The sequence below is a fragment of the Coturnix japonica genome, chromosome 5 (genome assembly GCF_054131305.1).
Source record: "Coturnix japonica strain WE chromosome 5, WE-NBRP24, whole genome shotgun sequence".
In the NCBI taxonomy this organism is placed as follows: domain Eukaryota; kingdom Metazoa; phylum Chordata; class Aves; order Galliformes; family Phasianidae; genus Coturnix; species Coturnix japonica.
In genome coordinates this window covers 25,222,132-25,245,409 of record NC_140667.1, presented here as the reverse complement: position 1 = coordinate 25,245,409, position 23,278 = coordinate 25,222,132, and the positions used below count along the sequence as shown (strand labels likewise).

Below are 23,278 nucleotides of genomic sequence, written 5' to 3'. Positions count from 1 at the left end.
ACAAGAGAGAAAAAAACACCAGATATAGGTATATGACACAACCTGAATTTCACTAACCAACTTCTTCATCAGGACTAATTAGTCCATTTCCTAGGTAACTATGATGAATTGCTGCGAAGATGTAACTGTTCTTCTTTCCAAGTCAGCCATGGGGTACCTTTGCATTATGTCCTGCTGATAGGAAACTTGCCTTTCTGTCTCTGAGGGGGTTCATTCTGCACTCGGATTGCTGCATGATTCTACCTTTATCTTCCTACTGTTTCAGTACTGTCTGTTCAAAAGACAGTGCCCAAAACATTTATTTTCCTGATAAAACTAATTAAGCCTGCAATAAGCTTAAAACTGAACTGTTTGCAGTCTTTTGGGGATTATTTCCTTTGACTGCTGCTTCTTGTGGTGTCTTTGTTATCCATCCTTCATCTGTTTAATGTTTGTCTGGATGACATCTGTTGCATCCGGTTCTTATGTTAGAGCATCTTTGAATGTCTAACATGTTATTGAATTCAAGTTATATAATATCTGTGGAGTTACCTTAATCAATTCTCATTTCATTGCAAAGTGAAATGAAATTTTATTATTATTTTTTTTAATTAAATTTTATAGCAAGGAAGTTCTTTTTTTCAAAAGTCTTCCATTTCATTATCTGCAATGTACTCACTTTAAGAACTGGGATGATCTCACGTGATGCTAACTGCCTGAGAGCACCATGGAAGCTGAGGTAGGGGTGAAAAGTCATCTTTCTTAATATGTCTTTAAGCAAATGCTCACCTCCCATAGGCAATAAAAATCTACAAAAACACTCTTGCCTTCTCAGTGATTTGTTTGGATGTTCTGGGCCAAAGAAGCCATGTGCAGCCAGACAGACCCTTGCTGGTGCAGCCGATTTTGCACATGAGGAGGCATCCTGACAGCTCTCTGTTATGCAAGAGCTATGGAGTCTCCTTAAGACCTGCAAAGGGAAGTTTCCTGTTGGATGTTGACACCACTCCAACTGCAGCTGGGAAGAGTATCCTTCTGCTGGGATATCTGTGTGTCACTTGCCAGCAGAGAGGAGGAGGAGCTGGAGATTGCTCAAGGGCTGGTGGCTGGGGCGAGGCTGGAACTGAGTCAGGCATCCACACACCTGCGTGTCTGCTTCAGGCAGTTTAAAGCACCAGAAGGTTTGGGTGCTCCTCAGTACCCATCTCCTGTCACATTTCACACCTGGTTTAACTTGGAGAAGACCACGATGGGGGTGTTTTACAGCACAGTCGAGGTAAGGAAAGGGAAATGAAGGCTTTGGGATGCACTGTCCAGGCAACTTTAGCAGCTGGGGGGGGGCCTCCTGTAGGAGCATTGTTAAACTCTGAGATTCCTTCTTCGGCACCTGGGTGAGAGTAATGAGCATCCTCTATCTGGGTTTCATGCTCACTTTGATTTTTTGCTTTGAGGAATGTAAGGGCTTTCATACTGCTGTAATTGTACTATATTTTGTAAATGCCCGATTTATATATGGCTGCTGTCTTTATCTCCCATCCAGTGGGATCTGGCAAAACAACCCAGTGATGAAAACTAAAGAGATGTAACTAATGTGAATGAACCCAGAGCAAAAGTCAGAAAGGTGCTAAATGTGGGCTCTCCTAGAAACTGTGGGAATCTGTAGGCATTAGTGAATGAATGGTGACACAGAAGGCTTTCCTTGCTGTATGTGGACCTACATACTTGTGGCAGCAATACTCCCTACTCAACGAGTAGTGTGCATGAGCTCTCCCACATGATTATTACATTGCTATGGTCTTTTTTTTTCTTTTTCTTTTTCCAATTCTTTTGTTGTTGGTGTTTATTTTCTTTGGCTGGTTCACAGTTTTAAACTGCAGAGGTTTTTTTCTCCTTCCATTCCTTTAAAAAAGAGAATTATCTAGGGAGCAAACTACCTCACATTCAGCCCCCCCCCCACGATTTTGATTAAGTATCGTGTTTGTCCATTCCTTGCTTGACAAAATCAAACCAGTTCCCTGGCAGGTTTGTTAAGTATCTTTTGATAACCACCTAGGTATATGTGGCATCTCAGGATTTCCAAGGATGCTTTCCTGTGATGTTGCATAAAGGAATATCAGATAAGCTGAATTATTCTGAGAGAAATAATGACAGAATTGTTTCTTTCACTGCCCCCTTCAGAGAAGTTTGGAATGGGTTTCTAGAAGACATTTTTCAGGTCCTCATTTTCTGAGCTAGTACTGGTGTACGTCAAGTGTAACAGTGGAGGTATACGGCTGTATACCAGCTGACACGTAATGTCACAACATCACGATATCATTACTAATTCCTGCTCTGGCCACTATTTGTTGTGAAATAAAGCAGATCTATTTGACATTCCTTGAATTTGCATAGACCAAGATGTGTATCAGCTGTATTAATACAACACAATGAGGCTTACTGTTTTTCTGTGGTTGGGTTGTAAGAGTCAGTCAGCCACTACATTCTGAGGAGTCCCACAAGTCTCTGCAGAATGGAAAATGGAGGGCAATGGAGATTTGGTCTGTGTCTGAGTTTACATCTAGGGTCTTTGGCCACACCTGGGTGTAAACCCAGCAGGACAGAGAGATGATGCACAAGTAAGGAGCTCAGTCTAGAAATGTTTTGTATGGTTGGTACTGAAATGTTGTATTTAACACTGTATCTGACTGTGCTTCTTTTCTTTCACTCTGTGTGATAATCCTACATATTTTGTACTCTGCTCTTCTATAGACAGAACCCTCTCCGTGCAACTTACTCACTGTAAAAATCATACGGATGAAAAATGCCAGGAAAGCAGACTTGTGTGAGTATCTTTATATACCTATATATACATGTGCTTGTACAGCTACTTGAAATATAACCATGCGTGAAAAACATCATAGAGCATTTCTGAAAGGAAAGAGGCAGAGATGATTGACTGTGGTAGATGAAGTTGAAGTAGCATAGTTCATATTATTTGTTCTTAGATTTTTGTCAGCGTAATACTGAGGTCCAGCCATCAGCTTTATGTAGTTCAGATCTGTTTGCAGAGTGCATAAAATGTGGATTCAATTCTGAAACAAAGAATGGATATTTATTTGCAGGAAATAGTGTCTGAAGAAATTTAGATGACGACAGTTCTTTCTATGGTTGCTTTTTACAGTAATGTCCATCCTGTCCATAACAAAGAATATTTTATGTGTGCTCAAGACTGGATATTTGATGTATCTCATGGACTCATCTTTTATGGAAAGGTGTGGTTAGGCATTGGAATAGACTGCCCAGGAAAGTGGTGGAGTCACCATCCCTGGATGTATTTAGAGACTGTGTATGTGCAGTGCTTAGGGACATGGTTTAGAGGTGTGTTAGGTTGTTAGGGTGTGTTGTGTTAGGTGATGGTTGGTCTTTATTTAATGGATCTTGTCCAGCCTAAATGATTCTGTCATTCTGTGACTGTTGCATTTGATTCAGCCATAGGAGATGTATGTGTCAAAGCATAGTAGAGTGCTTGCACTATTAGCTGTTTCTGTTATTAGTAATTTTTGCAAACTGTTCAGAAATTGACAAATGTGTGAACATTTATTAATGCTCTGTAAACATCTGAACAGCAAAGTGCTAGAGAAGAAGGGGTGACAATCACTTCCAGTCAGAGGAGCAGGCTGTTTATCTTGCATTTATTCAGTTATATGGATAGGAAGGTTTCAGTCTGGAATGTTACTGTAGGAACTTGACTGAGTTAAATTTGTTAAGTTAAAATGATGTAGGCCTGTAGCTCTACAAGAGATTTGTTTGGCCTTTCTATAATACTGCTATTGCTCTTTAGAGACCAAACATATATGAAAAGCAGTTCATGACTAATTTTTTTTCTGAAGAGAAGCAAGTTGAATTCTTGTTGTTGAATGTATGGGGAAGAAGAGTCCATTGAACTTATTTCTAATGTGTGGAAAGGTGATCTAAAGTTCATTTAAAGGCTGGAGGGATATCTCTTGCTACAGCTAAAATCAAACTGGGGGTGCAAACTCTAAGGCTCTGAAAGGAAAGAAAGAGGTGTGGATAAACAAGGCCCTTGGATATATCCCTGATAATCATGTCCTATTAAGTCATCTGCATGATAATGAGCTTACTGAATTTACTCTCTGCTTTTTCCTTCTCTCCACCAACACATTTTGCTTCTGGTTTCAAACTATTTTGACTCTGAAGGGAGTTGCCTGTTTTGCTGCTCTCCTTCTAAACAGTAGAAGTTTTTAGTGCCCGGGTCAGGTACTGAGTTGGTTGAACAGTTGCTTGATGGTATGACACTCTTTGTCCGACACCTTTGGATGGCTGCAATGTTTATAGGGCATGCCCTGGGGTTTGGAGCAGCACAGGATCTCCAGGCTGAGGATATTTTGTATTACACTGTGAAACTTGTACTGGATGTTATCTGCAAAACAAGGCAGTAAGCATTTCACCATCAGTGTTGCCAAGCTGTTATCTGCTTGAAATGGTCATGTCAGTCAAACCATGGAGAGAGAAAATGGCACAAACAAAATAAATACTGTGCTTGTAAAGGTGAATGCTTTGTTTATTGTGTAGTTCCATCTTTTGCAAAGAGAACCTCTGAAAGAACTATGCAAGATACAGGACAGAAGTTAGGAACAATGTTTGGACAGAAAATAAACACCTTTCCTGTCAGGCATGGCAGTTGGTCTTTTGGTATCCATACTGGCATTCTAGGAGATGTGCAAGTAAGAATCGCAGCAAGTCTGTGAGCAAGTCATTTTGTGAGTCTAAGTGAACTGCAGTCTCTGCTTAGTGGATAGCAAGGAGAACTATGTGTCTGCTTATTAGTTCCCTTGACTACGATTTCTCTTGTTATCATTCTTGGAGTGCAGGGCTCAATTCCAAAAAACATATCCTCTCCTCTATACTTGGCTTTGTACCCAGGACCTTGAATTTTGTGGATTACAGTGTTGTACCAGTCATGAGACTGCCTTACATTCACTTGATTTCTGAGTCTGGTTTTGATTGTTAGGTGTTTATTTCCAGTTTATCTGAAAATTTTGCTTTCAAGACACTTCAGCCTGTAGTTTGCTATAGAGTCCGACATGTAGAAGTCATATATTTCAGTTACACGCTTTTCATCATGTCAAACAACACTATGATTCTTTTTTTTTTTTTTTTTTAAATAATGACTTTAACATCTGTATTGTCACTGGCTATAAAGCTAAATGCAAGTTTCCTGTTTGTAATTGTTTGTTTAGGGGTTTTGTGTGTGTGTGTGTGTGTGTGTATACACATACACATCTGGGAAATATTTTTTTCTCTCATGTTAATGATTACCTAGAGATTAGTTTGGCACACTTAGGAAACCCCAAAGCACACGGGCTTCCATCCCCAGCTACACTGACTTCTTTACAGTTCCATTTTCTTAATGATTTTTTTTTCCTCATTAATCCTTTACAAACACTATTTATTTATTTATTTGTTTGTTTATTTATTATAGCTGTCCTTTCTGAATAGAACAGGATGGCAAGTGTCACCTATTTCCCAACCATCTTAAACAGTTTCAGTATCTAAAATCTTTCTGCTTCCCTCCGGTCTTGCTTATCCTTTTTTTAAGAAGTTAATCCAATTTTGTTATATTCTCCTCTGAAGATCCTCCCTTGCACTATTTCTGTACAGTCTCTGCATCACTTTCTTTAATACTCATCTGGTGCTTAGACATTCTTGCAGTGGGGTACTGTGGCTTTATTTCACTATCTTTCTATCTGCTTCATCTTCTGGATAGCAAATGGAAATGAGAAAGCTAATCCATCACAACAGTCTCAAAACTTCTATATCGTCAACTACAGAACAGGTATTAAAAGACTTACTGGAAGCTCAAAGAGTATTTAAATTACTTTCAATTTTTTTTAACTTATCATCTTTTTAATACATCCTTATACTATTCCATCTCTTTTTACCACTAATTCATCAATATGCAAATAATACATCAACACTGATTTCAATTTGAGTATTGATTTATCACTGATGTCATCTGTGACATTAGTGCCGTGTTTGTGATCTGCTCATTCCCTCTTCCCCTGAGAACACCCACGTCCCTGTCACATTCATTGGAGTTATTAATATTCCTGGACCAGCAAGCACTTGCCAGTTCCCACATTTGGGTGTGTACCTTGTCTGTATCCTGACTCCTCAATAGGGTGAGACTTGGATGTGCACCAATCCAACCAACCTTATAAACAGGACACTCTCTGTGGACAATTTCACATTTCATGCTCAAGCTGTTAAAGTACATGGATGCCAAAAGTTTGTGTAGGTACAAATCAAATTGTGGAAAGGTCATTGAGACCCTGAAATAAAATGTAGCTGGTAAAATATATTACTGTTTGGGGATCTGTGGTCCAATCTGATACTTATTACAGGAACCTGCAGACTTCCTCTGGTGTTTGGTTCTTGCACTAAATTATTATTTCATTGTTATTGGTAGAATAGCTATAAGAATGGGTGTAAATGACAATAGTGATACAGTGTACCATGCTAGGTAAAGGCCAAGGTGTGAATGTGTGAGAAAGCTTTTTATTGAAGTTTAGTTATAGGCAGTGGAGATTAACATTAAATGTTGCCTGGAGAAAGGAAACGCTTTCCCAGGCTTGTCTGAATTATGATAGTTATATTGTGAAAGGCCTTGGAAACAAAGGCATTTATTCCCACAGAAGCAGCCTATACCCTTTTTATTAAAAACAAACATCAACACAAAACCAAACAAAGCAAAAAAACCTCAGTCATCTAAATTATCTAATAATTTGCATTTTAGAAAACAGCAATGCTACTCTACCCATCCACAGCCATACCTCTATTCAGTTCACCAGTGTTGGATGAAGAGCAAAAATGCATTTCTTTGCAGGTGGTGATAGTCTGTATTTCATGAGGTGGTCCAAGTAAAGGAAATCCATGTTCATGGTAATGATTTGGGCAAGGAGATCAATATTTGAGATGACATGCTTGTTTTCAGCACAATAAGAAAAACTATACCTTGAGAGCCATAAGAAACCTTTTCCCCTAGAGTTGACCTCCATGTGAGTGCCTACAAGCAGTCCAAGCAGTCCAAGTGGAGGATGATGCCCAGATTTCTGTCCATGAAGGCTGGAAGTTGTGCCTTTTAACATCAAAACTAGAAGAAACTTCATGTTTGAGCCAGAACAGCTGGTGCCCTGCTGTTGTCTGAGGTGCAGCATGGTACCAGGACCATGGTGTTTTTTAGCATGGGTCATGCAGTTGTAATGCTTTCTAATGGCAAAGTGCAATTAAAATCCAGTCCTGCAGCTATCCTGGAAGATAATTAAAAACTTAGCGTAATAATTGCGTAAAGACCGTGCTTTCATAAGCACATGCTGCCACGCCTGCTTCTGGCAGGATATTGCCCCATGGTGATACCATGGCTGCTGCATCAAGTCCATTTCAACAGCTGCTAATGCGTCATGGTCAAGGTGAGGGACACTAGATGCTGTTGGGAAGTTCTGCTGTGTACATCATATGAGCATCATCAGTGCTGTTCATCTCCTGTAGTCAGGTGGAATGCTTGAGTAGGTGGCATTAAAAATAGAGAAAATATAATGCTAATGATGAGATTGACATCTGTGGGCAATGCTATGCCATGCTATCTTTGGCACTTATGTGGTTTGTTGCTTCTAACAAACTGTGTTCTGTAGGGTAGTCATCCTTGACTTTGGAACATGGATCTGAAGGATTGTAAATCTCATGATTCACATTTGCTTTTTACCACTTAATGATCGTGACAAAAAGCATTCCAGGTGGAAATGATGATCTTAGTACTGTAGACAGATGCTAACCACTGTTTCATACCAAAACTTTGGTCCCAAACATCCCTCAATTACAAAGTAGTTCGCGTGGGAAGCCAAACTCTACAGCTGAGCTTTTCACCTGGGAAAGGGAATTTAAAACCCTAAAGCTGCCCTCCTTAGTATCTGGGCATATACAAATTCATAGCCCAATTTTATGGCCCTGATTGAAAAATAACAAGGCAAGAACAATGCGATCTTGTGCAAAGTAGCAACGTCATCTCACTTTGTGCTGGGAATCACAGACAAGATTTCACCTGCCCATTGTGTTGCAAATGCCGTTACTACTCTCTCTACTACCACCCTTGGTCATATAGTACTGATTTAATGACACCTTATCTGGCCTCCCAGCTTGCATTCTGCTTTGTGAACTCAAAAAAATTCAATCAGTGCAACACTTTATGGGGTACTAAAACTGGCTTACTGATCTGTTACTTTCTTACTTTTCTTCCACAGTAACCCAGTCAGATTGCTATGTGAGCCTCAGACTGCCAACAGCCTCGGTGCAGAATTTCCGAACAAAAACAATTCCCAACACCAAGAACCCAACATGGAATGAGACCTTTCACTTCACAATTCAGAGCCAGGTTAAGGTAAGTAATGTGGCTATGTTAGCACTTACTGTCTAGCAATCTCCTGATTATTAGGCTGAAGGCAGAAGCCCAGATGCCTTCATAAATAGAACCATAGCAGCACATAATGTGTGTTTTCTTGAGTGTTCTGATGAAGCACTCACACTTCCTTGTAGTTATTAACCTTCCATATATGAATTAGAATATTTCTGAATGTCAATAAAACCTGTAGAAATGAACTGTGAAACAGTAAAATACTGTTTCCTTTGCATTCATTTTTGAAGTTCTTACCCAAATTCTTCCAGCTAAACAGAACTATCTGTACTATCTTATTCCTATATATATCTTATTCCTATTCCTATTACACAATCTGTTTTTTCATGTTTCCAGAACATTCTGGAGCTGAAAGTTTGTGATGAGGACAATGTAACTCAAGATGATCATCTCCTCACTGTTTTCTTTGATGTCTCCAAAATCCAGCTTGGAGAAAACATTCAGTTGAGTTTCCAGCTGAATCCACAGGTATGGATAAATTTCAAGGACAAAACTAAGAGGACATGGTTAGGTGAAAATGTGTTTATCTCAGTTTTTCTCTCACCTGTTTGGCATGTATCCCTTTCTTACTGTCCATTTAGCCAGTTGAGTGTACTCATCTGTTTCAGGGGCTGCTGACCGCTTTTGTCCCTGTAATTACAGTGACTTTGGGATGCTACTTTTGCAGACAGAGTTAGCAGCGTTATCAGACTTGTTTGGTTGCTCTACTTGATGTCAAAATTTTGAGAGATTTAGGCATTCCTTTGCTATTGGAGATCAAGATTCTGACAAACCTGAGACAATCTCATACTGAAATTTTAACGATGATGTCTAGGCCTGGAAATACATTACTTGTATGAGTGCTGATTTGATTTGATGGGTGTTTTGGGAAGGCTCTTTGTGCTGTCTTTCTTCACACTGGCTCTAGAAGGACCTGAGGGACGTAGAGTTGCACCAAAACCTGCAAAGGAGGAATGCAAAAGACAAAGGTGAAGACTGAGCATGCAATGGGACTCTACCCAACCAAAGTTTGTTTTTCCAGAGCACCCTGGTCTTTATACTCTCAAGCATGCCACTATGTTAGTGTGCTACCTGGCCCATTTATACAGGTTGTGGATGAGGCCAGGAGAGGGACAGGATGGTTTAAAATCACAAAAGAAATTCAGTATTTCTTATGCTGAGAGTAAGTGGGGAACAATGAGAGCTTCTGGCAGGGGAAGAGGAATTGCAGGTGGCCTGTGAATAAGTGAGGATGAATCTATGCTTGCAGAATGGCAGAGGAACTGTCAAGAGGTCCTGAAAGATGTGTTCATGTTTTATCTACAAGGCATAAACTAGAGGCCTGCTGATATAAATCCTACAAAATTCAACATATGCAACATTAAATATAATGGATACAACACAAATAAAATGAAATCTGTTGCACATGCAGTAACTAAACTGGATGTTGGCTCGCAGGAGTCCCCTGAAGTGCACAGATTCCTACAGAGTATCTTTCATCAGGAGAATCAGTATGTGGTGACTGTCTTTTCTTTCTTTCTCAGGGAAAAGAGGAGCTGGAGGTTGAATTCACAATGGAGAGTAGGTAAGTAAAGTTTAAATAGATGATCGTCAGAGAATGTAGCTCAGAGAGAAAATGTTTCTGGTACAAAATATCCATTTACACTTGCAGTCCCTTAACGCTGTCATAGTATGAATAAAACAGATGGGAAGTTCGGGTGTTCAGTAAATGTTTGTGTGTGATGACATTAAAGAAAGAGGTGCATGGCACTAAGTGATGTGTGTGCAACCACACCAGGCATACTGAGACACTAAAGCACTGTCAGGCACTGACAGGAGCACGGAGATGTCCCTGGTTGCTGATGCTCCCTAGCCTGCTGGGATGTTCTGTACAGCAGGGTATCTTAAGTTTTAAACCTATTCTGCTCCTTACTGTCAGTTCCCAGATGTTTGTTTTGTTGTGAGAATGTAGGAAAATGATACTTGAAATTTTAACAGTGGGAATAAATCTACAAGTACTTTTTACTGTGTTTTTATGCTGACTGTACAGTTAATGGAGAAAATGGGCAAGTAAATCAGTCTTAGTGCTGCTATTGATTTTTAAGGTAAATGGTAATATTTTTTCCTTTTTGTTTTATGGCAAGTTAGATGAATTCACCAGCTTTTCAGCTGTGGTCCCCAGGTTTATCCCTCAACAACACAGGGCAATAATGTAATTCTGCCATTTTTGTACATTTACTTAATTGCATCAAAAAATGATCCTATCTGATGTAGTGAGGAGCTTCTCTACTCAGCAGTTTTTCACAAATAGAGCAGCCCCGGCTTAACATTCAGACTCAGGCCTGTAAGAGGCAGACTGGACTGATGCCAAGCTAGAGGTTCATGTACTGTTTGCCCATGCTGGCTGTCCAAAGTTTTTAAAGATAGAGAAATAATGATGAAGAAAAAAAGCATTTGGAGAGTGCTAGTTGTGAACTGACTGTTTTCCATTTTGTCTTTCAGTCCGGATCCTCCTGAAAACATCGTTACTAATGGCGTTTTAGTGGTAATTTTTATTACCTAACCTATTCCTTGCTGTAGGGCCACGTTTACTGCTGTGCTGGCACTAGTGGTGCTGGGCAGCTGCTTCATAGGATGGCTTGAAGGCATTAGCTGTGGGGCAGATCCAAACAGAGCACAGTCAGATGGACATCCATCTATCCCATTCTGGCTGGGTACAACTGGGCTGAGCATCCTCCCTGGGGCACCCATCCCACTTCATCCTGATGCCAAATACCACCTTCCTGGGTTTGGTGGGGGGGTGAACAGATCAAACATATGCCCAGGGGTCTGGCTAAAGCAGAGCTTAGCCAGTAGTGAATACCTTTTCCCCTTTTCCTCCTTGTCTCTTCCAGTCCCGTGAAGTTGCTTGTCTGGATGTGCAGGTGAATGGCGGAAGGTTGAGGAAGGATAGCACAGGTGAGTCTTCACTGATATACGGAGTAAATCTGGAGAGTGTCTTATGGCAAAAGCACTCAGCATTTCACCCCTGAACTCCCCTGTTTGAAACGATTGAAGATGCAAGGTGAAATTTCAGGAGCATCAGTGGCCACTGGAGTGGGCTGCAATTGGCCAAAACTACTGAGTGCAGTGTGAACAGTTTGTGATCTGGTTTTCCTGCAAAAAGACTTTCCCCTGTTATAACCCCTTGTCAGAAGGTTATGACTTTCCAAAATGTTTGTGTACAGCATTGAAGTTTTCTAAGCTCTGAAACAGAGCAAAATCTCCCTGTCTTCAGAGGCAAAGATAAGCATTAGGACTCCTTCCTCAAATTTCACATTTAAGAATTTATTTATGTACAACAATATATGCCAGTAGGTGAAAGATGAGAGGCACAGTATATTACCAAGGGTACCTGCTGTGTATTATAATCAGCACATCACTGCTGTGCTGAGCCTGTGCTTGTAGGCCTGTGTATGTCCTATGCAATTTTTAAAACATCATGCTCTGACACCCCTTAGTACTTTCACACTGAAAAGCACATTTTTTTTGAGACAACTTAAATCAAGGACTCCTTTTTAGTTCTCAGCATAATTTATTGCAGGGTATCACAAACAACCTTGAATCCCACTGACTGCTGGTGGGGTTCAGATTCTCAACATGAAGGTTTCTTTGTAGTTACAAAGTACAGACAGTAGTAGGGTGTTTTTGAGTATTATTAACTTTAACATAGCAAAGACCATTCATGAGGATGTGATGTTTGTTCTGCTGTCTCTTCAGAGAGGAAATTTGCACTGACAGTGGATGGCTCATATGAGTGGATGCAGACCCACACACTGAGCTCATGCCTGTGTGCGGCCACACCAGCGAGGTTCCACTACATCAAACACCATCAGTCGGCACTGACTGTGTCACTGCCACGGCGCAGGCGGCTCAGTAGGGTACGTGGTCACCCATAATGGGCAGATGACTCTACATGCTGTGTTTGTTTGGGGACCTCTAAGGTCTGTGTTGTGCAGACCCATGTAGGCAGAGGATGAGAAGTGAGTGTGTGTATGTGAGGCTGGGGAGACTGCTCATTACCTCTTTTACCCCTTTTATATAACTATTATTATTACATTTTCACCCCTATTTTTTTTTTCTTCTAGTCTATATCAAGTCAAAATGAAAGGGATATGAATGAGTCTGTGACTTTAGCTCTGAACATGCTTCCTATACAAGAGAAAATAACAATAGCAGAGGTGAGAACAATTCCTTCTTATAAAATCCAGTCCAAGGTATGCTCAGTTTGGTGAGTTTCATTCTTCAGTGATTCAGCTACATGACACATGCTACATTTGTGAAGTGAGTGTAACAGTCACTCAGTGTGTAGCTATGCAGTGTTTATTTGTTGGTTTTGTTTGTCCTGCATGTGGTTCCAGGCACACTTTTCAGCTCTGTTCTATCCTTAAGCTGATTTCCTCAGGGCATATCTAATACATTCACCAGTGCTCTATGTGAGCTGACAGAAATAGACATTTAAGGCTGATAATTTGCAGGGGAAGTCTAAAGCAGAAGGTTAAACAGAGAAAATTGACATGCCTGTGTTTCAGATGCTTATCTTTCAATGAGCTCCCTTGAAAACAAAGGGAAACTAAATGTTCAACCATGCAAAGCAAAGGGGCCGTATTGCTATCCAGCCCAGATTGTGCTGGAACCCATTACGGACCTCAAAACCCAGACAATTGCTGGCCAGATCTTGCAGCAAATGCAGTAAAACAGCCTGTAGATGGTGTGGGTGAGGAAGATGCAGGATTAATGACTGGAATGTGCTTACAGTGTTTGTATTGTGATTTTCAGGACAGGACAATTGACTTGTATGCAAAAGCAAATGAATGGTAAGTAAGTTTTCAGCAAGGCTTGATGCAGTAACTGGGAGTCACTTGCACCTACACAACTGAAACCAGCAGGGGGCTGTGCAGGCTCAGTTGCAAGCAGAGATTTTGTTCTACTTCTCTTTGCAGGCTTTAGCGTGCAAGATTCTCCTTTTTCAGTAACGGATAACTAAATCAGGGGTCCCTTTTCCTTTGAGTTTCAGAACTGTGCACTGTTATGCCCATGGACTGAGAGAGCAGCTCCACACAGAAATCATATTTCTGTATAATACAAACAAAAGAAAACCAAGGCACGGAAGCTGTTTCCCTAATTAGCTGCAGTTCTGGCTGATGGTGGTTATCTTGTTACAGGCACATATGGTAGGCAATACTGAAAACTGAAAAATCAATTATATGAGCAAACAAAACCAGAGGCTTGCTATAGGAACTTCATTATAGTACCAGGACAGTACGAAGTGTTCTGTCTTTCATTCCCATTTACACTTTTAGTAAAAGCTGAGGCAATTGGCAGAGGTCTGGCTGTGGTCTTGCACTTTCTCCTTTATTACATTACTGTTCATGAAGCAATTAGTAAACACAACTGGGATGACTACTGCAAGCAATAGTATGTAATATTTGTGTCCTGGTCTCAGGACCCAGGGTCTGTGCTTCAGGCCAAGAAACCTAGATGCCCGCCTGGGTTTTGACCTGTGCGTGGATGAACAGAATTTCCTGCAAAATCGGAGGAAGGTGGTTGCTGCTGCACTGAAAGATGTTCTTCATCTAGAAGAGGACCTACAAGACCATGAGGTAACTAGGAAACACACCGCTTGGGGATTTCTCTCTTTCCTTTCCCTTTGTCTCTGATCTACATGTTTTATTTTACTTTTTGTGAAGTATTGTAAGAAGCTGCCCAGGCAGGCTGGGGAATCACCTTTCCTGGAGGTGTTCAAGAAATGGGAGATTGTGGGATTGAGGGACCTGGTTAGTGGGCATGGTGGGGCTGGGTTGATGACTGGATTAAGTGGTCTTATTGGTCTTATCCAACCTAAATGATTCTATGATTCTATGTGTCTGGGTGTTGCTTTAGCATGACTGTCTTCTTTTGATGTGAATATCCCTTGATGCCACTTTTCTGCTTGTATTTTGTTTTGTGTTGAGCAGGTACCTATAGTGGCTGTGACAACAGCAGGGTGTGGGATAAGAGCACTGACAGGAATGTATGGCAGCATGTTGGGTCTTCAAAAGTTGCGTGTTCTGGATTGTATTTCATACATCAGTGGTTCATCTGGCACAACATGGTGAGGAGTCATTTTGATTCTACTATTTGGATCTTATTATGTGAGGCAATACCCTGCTTTACCTTGGCTTTAGATCTTGGAAAAGGTAAAAGGGGTGTACTGAGTTATTCCTTGTTCTTTGGTCTATGAAAAATGGAGTCACTCATGAAATGTCTGTTGTGCGTTGTACATTTTGACGTCACTGAAGTAACTTAACCCAAATTAAAAGTTGAAACTTTAATGGCAGTGCAAAAACCCTTAATCCTATGCTAAATTTTCCTTTATGATTAATTACTGTTGGACAAAGCAGCACAGACAGCTGGTGGAGCTTCTTGAATTGAATTCAGAGCAAGTGATTATCTATAGATTTGCATTTCTGTTCAAAGTAACCTCGAAACAGAAGGTTAGAGATAGTACAGTAAGAAATGCCCAAAGTATATCCTCTCAGTTCTAAAAGCTTCATCTATGCACCTCCCCATCCTGTTTCCTGCTTGCAGGGCCATGACAAAACTGTACGAAGATGCTGAGTGGTCACATAAGGATCTTGGAGAAATAATTATTGAAGCTCGGAAGCAAGCAGCCAAGTGCAAGATGGGTGCTTTTTGCTTGAGAAGTCTGAGGAATTATTACAAAGAGCTGAGTCAAAGGACCCAAGCAGGACATAAAACATCTTTTATTGATCTGTGGGGACTTATGATTGAATCAATGTTAAATGATGGGGTAATGTCTGCACAGCTATCTTCTCATAAAGTTGGTTACCTAATCTTTATGACCATTACAAGAAATTAAAATCCTAGGAAAAAGTACCTGGCCAGTAACACTATATTTGGTATGAAGGCAGAACACCAGTTACTGCAGTAATAACTTGGAGATGCAGTGCATGTCTGCAGTGAAGCCTAAAATGTGACTGAATATAATGTAGAAATGCTCAGACTGGTTCTAAAGTAACTGGCATGCTAATTAACCTTTGTAGCTGTCAAACAATTTTTTGAAACTCTGAAGTGCTTTTTTTTACAGCTTCACACTTTTATGTTTTCTCTGCTGTAATGTTTGCTATATTTACACAAGCTGTAATCATATACTGTACATACTGCAGATATACTCCTTATGTAGTTTCTGCACTTTGTGCATTAGCACTGAGAAAGAAAATGGCTAGAATTTCATTTGGCTGAAGTACATTCAATACATCCATTTCATGTAAAAGATAAGCTGTTAGTATTGAACAGCTCAAGGATTTTTCCTCTGTGAGTGGCACCTTCCAATATGTTTCATGACTGTTTTTGGCCACAAGTGTCAATAACACCATGCCTTGAATTCTTATGTTAAACAGATGAACTAATAGCAGAATTAGCCAGATCTGTTGTTTGATTGTCATTCCTCCCCCCTTATATTCAACAATATAAATCTAAAGCAGCATTTGAAGTATTTTATTCCTGGTGTCATACACTGGATGTATGACATGGCTGGTTCTCATAACTACAGTTATTCTCTCTCTCAAGATGTTTTTCTTATTGGCTATAAGGAAATAATTCTAGGTGGAAATTAAGATAAATAATATTCCATATGCAGATATTATAAGCTGATGTCTTTATGAAATGGATTATCAGCTAACAATTTTTTAATTATTTTTTTTAATATCTAGAAATGCTACCACAGGCTTTCTGATCAACGTCGGGCAGTGAACCAGGGCCAGAACCCGCTGCCCATCTACCTTGCCTTGAATGTCAAGGACAAAGTTACTACCAAAGATTTCAGAGGTAATGATGTTTCAGTTCTAGGAAAAGAGATTCATTTTTACTTGGGGCTACAGTGTAAGTATAGATACTGTGAATAATGACAAATAGTTTAAAATTCTTCCTCCAAGCCAGAAGTCCTGTTCAGAGATTGTGAACAATAGCTGGGAAGCCATAAGATATAAAGCAGCAGATTAAGAATTTGTACATTCTCCTGGCATGTAAATGTGCATATTTAGATATTACCTTCAGGTGAGCAACACAGCCTAGATCCATGACACTGCCCCAGAAATACCATCAGTTCTTCAGGAAAGCGATTCCCAGAATCTTTAAGTTCACTTAATGAGCATTTTTCATAGTTGACTAAAGGTAATAAATGCAATAGAAAACAAACCACATCCTAGTCCAACTTTCATAAGAAAACATCCCACTTTCTGAAGAGTAGCTTAAAATTTCCTTTATCTCCTACGTTATTCTTTCCAAACCTCATGAAAAGTGTGATCACTGTTTCAGTTGCCTGCTGGATCTAAGAGGCAGTGGTAAGCAGGGTTTGCTTTGGGCTCATGCTAAAACAGCCTGCCTCCAAGAGCACTGAAGTTCACTCAGTGTCTGCTCGTGTTGCTGCTTTTAACAACATTATGTCCTGTGGGCTGGTGGAACTAACACTTGTTGGTATGTGTGTTGGCAGAGTGGGTAGAGTTCACGCCCTATGAGGTGGGATTCCTGAAGTACGGTGCCTTCATTCGTGCAGAGGATTTTGGCAGCGAGTTCTTCATGGGTCGCTTGATGAAGAAGCTCCCTGAGTCCCGAATCTGCTTCATGCAAGGTGACTTAACCAGCCTGGGGGAGTGGCAAGACTTTAATACAAATGCTAATGGTTTGGGAAACTAGCAAGCTGTGGTTTTGCATGTAGTAGCAGGGGTCACACTGCACTAGGTCACATCAGAGAGGGCTCAATACCTTGGTCACATTGATTCAGTATGTTTCCTGAGACTCTCATATGTTTTTATCATGGAGACTAAGAAAATGAAATTAAAAATGACAAATTAGTCATGTATGTTTGCAAATGGCTTTAAGATATCACTTTCCCTTAGCTTGAAAAGCATTTTAAACGTTGCAAATCTGTGTGACTTGGCAGAAGCTGAAGGAAACAGTGACAGGAAATAAACAGAACAAGAAAGAGGGGAATCAGTAAAGGATCTGACTGAAAATAATCCCTTATGGAAAGAGAAAAGAGCAATGCAAAATTTGTCTTTGTGTATATACATGTTGTTCTAAGCAAAACATGGTGGGAGGAAAAGAATGTTGAAATTTCTTCTGAAATAAATTTGCATTATGAGTCAAGTTTAGCACTGTAATAGATATCTGGGCCTACATAAAAGCTGGATAGAAATGCAATAATAAACAAGCAAACAAAAAAACTGTGGAAGGAGCAGAAAGCAGTTTTTTAATCAGTTTGTTAATGTTTAACTCAGTAATGTCTATTACACCTCTCCCACTTCCTAGGAATGTGGAGTAGCATCTTCTCCAAAAACCTCCTGGATGCCTGGCATGCAGCAGACAATTCAGAGGACTTCTGGCACAGATGGACCCAAGACAAAGTGACTGAAATAGGTAAATTCTTAGTACCTTTTAACTTATGGCCTTCCTCTTCCAGGCCCCTCTGGTATAGTAATTATGCTCACATTTCTCCATTTTGTTTCTCTGGTGCTCTTGGTCTCAAAGTAGTGGAGACATTGGCAATATAAAGTGATTTGGTGTTACTGAATAGCCAGTGCTTTGCTTAATCTGAGACTGACACTGGTGAAATTTATATTGGAAGATAAGGCACCATCAGACAGACCTTGATAGAAATATAGGGATGAATATGTAAGGTGTTCCCTGATGTGCTGAGTTAAAAGACTTGCAAAGAATTATTTCTGCCAAGGCTTCATGACACCTCTATTTTTAGCCAGAAGGAAGCTGGAGAGTTATTTTCTTTTTTCAATTTTATTTTCCCTAAATTGTGCATCCTCCCCTTGAAATCTGGCTGAACCTTAAGATTTAGTAGAGGTCCAAAGAAGTCAACAGAGTAGGGATGTATCACACCAGCTGAGAAAGGCAGCTCTGTAGTAAAAGACCATTCCTTAAAAACATGCATGAGCACCTTCATGTTAAGATTCATGCGACGTCAGTGATTCCATGGTGAACAGATTTGGGTGATATTTCTGTCACTGATTCTTCCTCCTCTTTGTTTCTGATCTGATATGTGACTATAATTCAACTGCATGTAATTTATGTAATGCATCTCCAGAGGAACAACCAGACTTGCCTGAGAAGCCCTATGAGATGGCTACATGCATGTTCACTCCTACAAGTGGCCTCTCCACGACTCTGCGAGATATTCTGACGGACCGCCCTGCTGTCTCCAAGTATCACAACTTCCTGAGGGGCTTTCAGATGCACAATGAGTACATCCAGCACGAACAGTTTGCAAAATGGAAAGGTATAGACAACACTCCTGCTCATGTGTCACTTCCAATATCACAGCTGATGATTTTGGGGGGTGTTCAGTAGTGACAGTCCTTACCAGGAGTAAAATAACTAGAGATGGGTTTTGAATGTACAGAAAACCTGACATGAGTTTTGTGCCACTCATGGGTTTGGAAAGACAGACAGAATGTAAGTGGGGAGGCCGAAGAAAGCTTTAGGATTGCTGCACGACATCCAAAAGCAAAGGAAAAATCCAGAATGGGAGGGAAGCATTGCCATCCTTTTGTTTTCTAACTTCGCTGATGTTTTTCTGCAACATACAACATAGCTTCAAATTTTTATTCTTTAGATACCTTGCTGGACAACTCTCCTAATGATCTGAGAGGCCATTCAGAGCACTTGGAGTTGGTGGATGCAGCTTTCTTTTTTGAAACTAGCTGTCCACCCCTTATGAGACCAGAGAGGAAAGTGGATGTCATCATACATCTAAATTACACTGGTGGATCACAGACCTTGGTGAGAAGTCAAAAATGTCATTGTTTAATAATGGTTTTTCTTTTGCTTTCTTCGGCTTTAGGATAGGTGTCCATAAAATGTTACTAGAAGTTTCCAGACCTTAGAAGAGTAGAAATTCTCAGAGGGAGGAATATATCTGTTTTTTTTTTCCCCTGAAATCACCTTTGAAAGAGGTGACTTGCAAATCTGTGTGACTAAATAGAATAGTCAGAGTTCTCTGCTTCACCAATAATGTACATAGTGGCACAATGAAGTTATTATGGTTGTGCTTCAACTTCCATTACAATTGTCTGTAAGATTTTATAGCACAAATACAATCGGAAAAGTTTTTTTCTCTGATTCAGATGAAGAATTTATTTTGCATTTTCCTTAAATAGATACTATATATATGCATTTTTTCTCTTTATGTGGTTATCTTGAAGCAAGGTATCGAATGCACTTACTGTATTTTCTGAACTCTGATTATAAAATGGTTATATACTTTTCCAAATGTGATATTCACCACATAAAAAGACAGAATTCCAAATGCACGCTTGCAATTGTAAACCCACCCCTGAAGTGCACCACAAGAAACACAAAATTCATTTGTTAAGGTTCTGTCATTGATTTCAAGTGGACGATACATACTTTAATGCTGTTCCTACTCTATAATGCCAGAGGAAAAAAAATTATCTCTGTTCTACAGCTGGAAAAGTGCACACAGAGTTACTTGTACTGACATGTCTTTCTAGGAATCTGAATTCCTTGAGAAGTATTTGATTCAAGCAAACTGAGGTGTTACTTCAGTGTATTGTTAGGTAGTTTAACAAAACTTGATCATCACAAATGAGCTTTGTGATTTAGTTCTGTATTTTGAGATTTAATTCCCATGAAATGCTTGAGATTTCACATTATTTCTAAAACCTGGAGCCTAAGTCTTACTGTCTTTGACAGTAAATTTAGGTTTGCAAATTTAGTTGTGTTCTGATTTAAAAAAAAAATAATAACGTAAGACTTTAATTAATGATGCTCTCTAACAATCTTTGAAATTACTTGCTTTCTTCCTAAGTCATACTTCAGTTTTAGAAATGTGCCTTGGCCCAAATTTAAACCCTCTTTGCCATCTTTATACCAGGTATTTTATTTCAAGTCTAATTTTCAAATGACTCCTCAGGCAACTGGAGAATTAGGGACTGCATGTGCTCACATTATCCTCAATTTTACAGTGCTATTGAGTCATCTTGTGCAACTTAACATGAATTACAGGGTGTCAGAAACAACCTGATCTTGTGTATGTTTTCCACCTTTTATACTGCTGCTATTGGGCAATGACCAGCCTCTAAAGCAGGCCTGCAGCTACTTCTCAGAGCAAGGAATTCCATTTCCCAACTTTGGGCTGAAGGATGATGAGAAGAACCTGAAAGAGTGCTATATGCTCGATGGTGCAGACACCCCTGGAGTTCCTCTTCTTCTTTACTTTCCACTAGTGAATGACACTTTCCAAAGATATGTAGCACCTGGTAAGTTAACATTATCCAGCTGTTTTATTGACACAGTGAGTGTTTTGTCCCTGAGTGTTTCTTCTTTATCCCAACATGAAAATCCTTTGCTTGCTTGTTCCTACTTGTGAATGCACTGCATAATGGGATAACATTAATTATTCGTGAAATCTTGTGTATAAGTTCAGTTTGAGACTTGGTGCAGTTCAGAGAAAGAAGTGCATTTCTCAAGTAGCTGAATGGGAACTTATTTCTTCTTGTGGTCTCCATAATTTTACTTTAGAGTGAAGAACAAAAAACAGTTTTCAAATTATGTATTTTGTGACAGTTCTTCAGGAAGAACTACCTTCACAGTATAGAATGTTACTGAGGAGGACCACTGTGCTTTCTTTTTGGGTTGTTTAATGCATTGCTTGTATGTGCTGGGAAATGAAAGCAGTAGGATATAAACTAAGACTTGTTAAATGCAGTCACAGCCTCCTTTTGGGTATTGTTTTAGACACTGCCAATATTTTTATTATGATTTCCAAGGCAACAGACATTCTGCCTCATCCTGTGCTGTACCTCTCTTTATTCCTTCTACAATTAGTATATATTCTACTTGGGACCCATGGGGTAAGACTTTGAATGACCCTCGTGAGATGGTGTGCTATAAATCAATCAGTAAAAGATATTAGTTGCAAAGGAATGATGGCTAGTGATACTTGTTCATTACTTCCAAAAACACTTCCTTCAGAAGTAGATTTTTCAGAGATCAGAGCACTGCACCTGTGCTTGTAACCACATCTGCAATCTCTCAGAATTATTCTTGACACAGTCTATTATAGTCCCAGGGAATTATAGTCCTCTACAAACTACTCCTTCTCCTCCAACAGGCATGTCTCGCAGTGCTGCGGAAATGGAACAGGGCAAGGTTGACCTCTCCAGTTTCTGCTCTCCATACTCAACAAGGGAGGTGTCACTGAAAGCAGAAGATTTCAACAAACTCCAGAAGCTGACTACTTACAACATCATGAACAATGAGAATGTGATTCTTCAGGCCTTGCGTATGGCCGTGGCTCGGAAGAAGCAGGCTCTGAGACAGCCTGTATCACAGGCACAGGCCACTGGTTGAACAGTATTTCCTCTCTTATTAAGAGGAAGGATATTATTTATCACAACAGCACAGAATTATCTATCAAATGCAATAGCTACTTCACTCATCTTGGGGAGTGCCATTTACTTCCATATAGCCTTCTCATAAAAAAACTCTGAAACTTGAAATACCGACTTCCATGCCATGCAGTTCAGTTTACTATGAATAGTTGCTATTTTTTAATCAGGAATTTTGATATCAGACAGACTGGTCTGATGTTAATACCATCTTATTGTTATGCACAGAATGCAAATTCAGCTGTGTGTGTTAGGGAAGTAGTTTTAACTTTTTCTCTGCACTCTCTTATTGTTTTGGTGGTTAGTATTTTTTCATATGCAAAGTATTCTAGCATTTCATTGGGACTGCTGGTAGCAAATCCATGAAGCCCATAGAAGGTGGTGACCAAGCAGAATCAATTAAAATATTTTACTTGGTTCTAATAACTTGAATTAAATGGTGTTCTACCTCATAATTGTTTTGTTTCTCACATATGTTTTTTGTCATTAACTGCCATGAGTTATCACATCATACTTAATTTTTTGGACATGTTGAGTGATGGATATATATATATATATATATTGTGGCCTTTGGGTTTTCAGTGACGCCTCTTTTAATCAATTAAATCAAAGTTTTAAATTTGTTTTGAAAAGCTATTACCATTTTCTCCTACAATCAACCATGTTCTGTCTCAGATCATGTATGTGCACTGCAGTTATCTCCCTGAAAAGTAATTTTGCTTCAGCACTGTCTGAGACTTGTTTGGTGTAATGAGTTGAAATGTTACCAAAACAAATAACACATGAGGGAAATAGTGAGGTTTATGGCGATGGCATAAATAGGATCATGCTGTTCAAATGGAATGAGGTAATTTTTTTTTTTTTTCCGGCGTTTCACACTTGTTAAACAGCTATAAAAAGTACAATACAGCTGATAGGTGCGCTAGTAAAAAATAATATGTTACAATTACTATGGACTAACCTAGTCATTTGACAAGTACATTAAAATGCGGTGGCTAAGGGGAGGGAAAAAAAGCTGGTTTAAATGAACACAAACACATGACAGCTCTTAAACATCAGCACAACTACCACAGAACAGATGAAGAAACATCCAGATCATTTCCTGGGAATGCACTAAATGATGTGTACGTGCACCTGATGAGGGCAACCTGATGAGCAACCCGTAAACAAAACACAGCACTCCTTTTCAAGCTGTACGTGAGACCAGTTTGTAACGCAGGAAGTGATTGTGTGTTGTTCCAAAGAATCAAGAGCTTGTCCACCAAAGTGTGGTTGTTGGTCAATCATCATTGCATCTGAGTGGGTACATAGCATAATAATTATCTTACATTTCTTCCTCTTCACCTAATGAGAATTTTATAAGTAAATCCTTTGCTGTTCTGGACATTTT

At 39.7% G+C, this 23,278-nt stretch overlaps 1 protein-coding gene across 1 annotated transcript; it reads left to right on the top strand.

Annotated features, from left to right (window-relative positions):
- The first annotated feature begins 2,663 nt into the window (after nt 1-2,663).
- LOC107314717 (cytosolic phospholipase A2 epsilon-like) lies at nt 2,664-21,892 on the top strand. The gene is made up of 19 exons (XM_015864244.3): nt 2,664-2,800; nt 8,277-8,413; nt 8,783-8,914; nt 9,970-10,010; nt 10,928-10,970; nt 11,320-11,383; nt 12,185-12,345; nt 12,553-12,645; nt 13,244-13,281; nt 13,911-14,067; nt 14,422-14,558; nt 15,035-15,257; nt 16,180-16,294; nt 16,959-17,096; nt 17,777-17,884; nt 18,564-18,755; nt 19,092-19,258; nt 20,574-20,757; nt 21,612-21,892. Exons 1-19 carry the CDS (start codon nt 2,773-2,775, stop codon nt 21,848-21,850), a joined length of 2,397 nt encoding a protein of 798 aa, XP_015719730.3. The 5' UTR covers nt 2,664-2,772; the 3' UTR covers nt 21,851-21,892.
- The last annotated feature ends 1,386 nt before the right edge of the window (nt 21,893-23,278 follow it).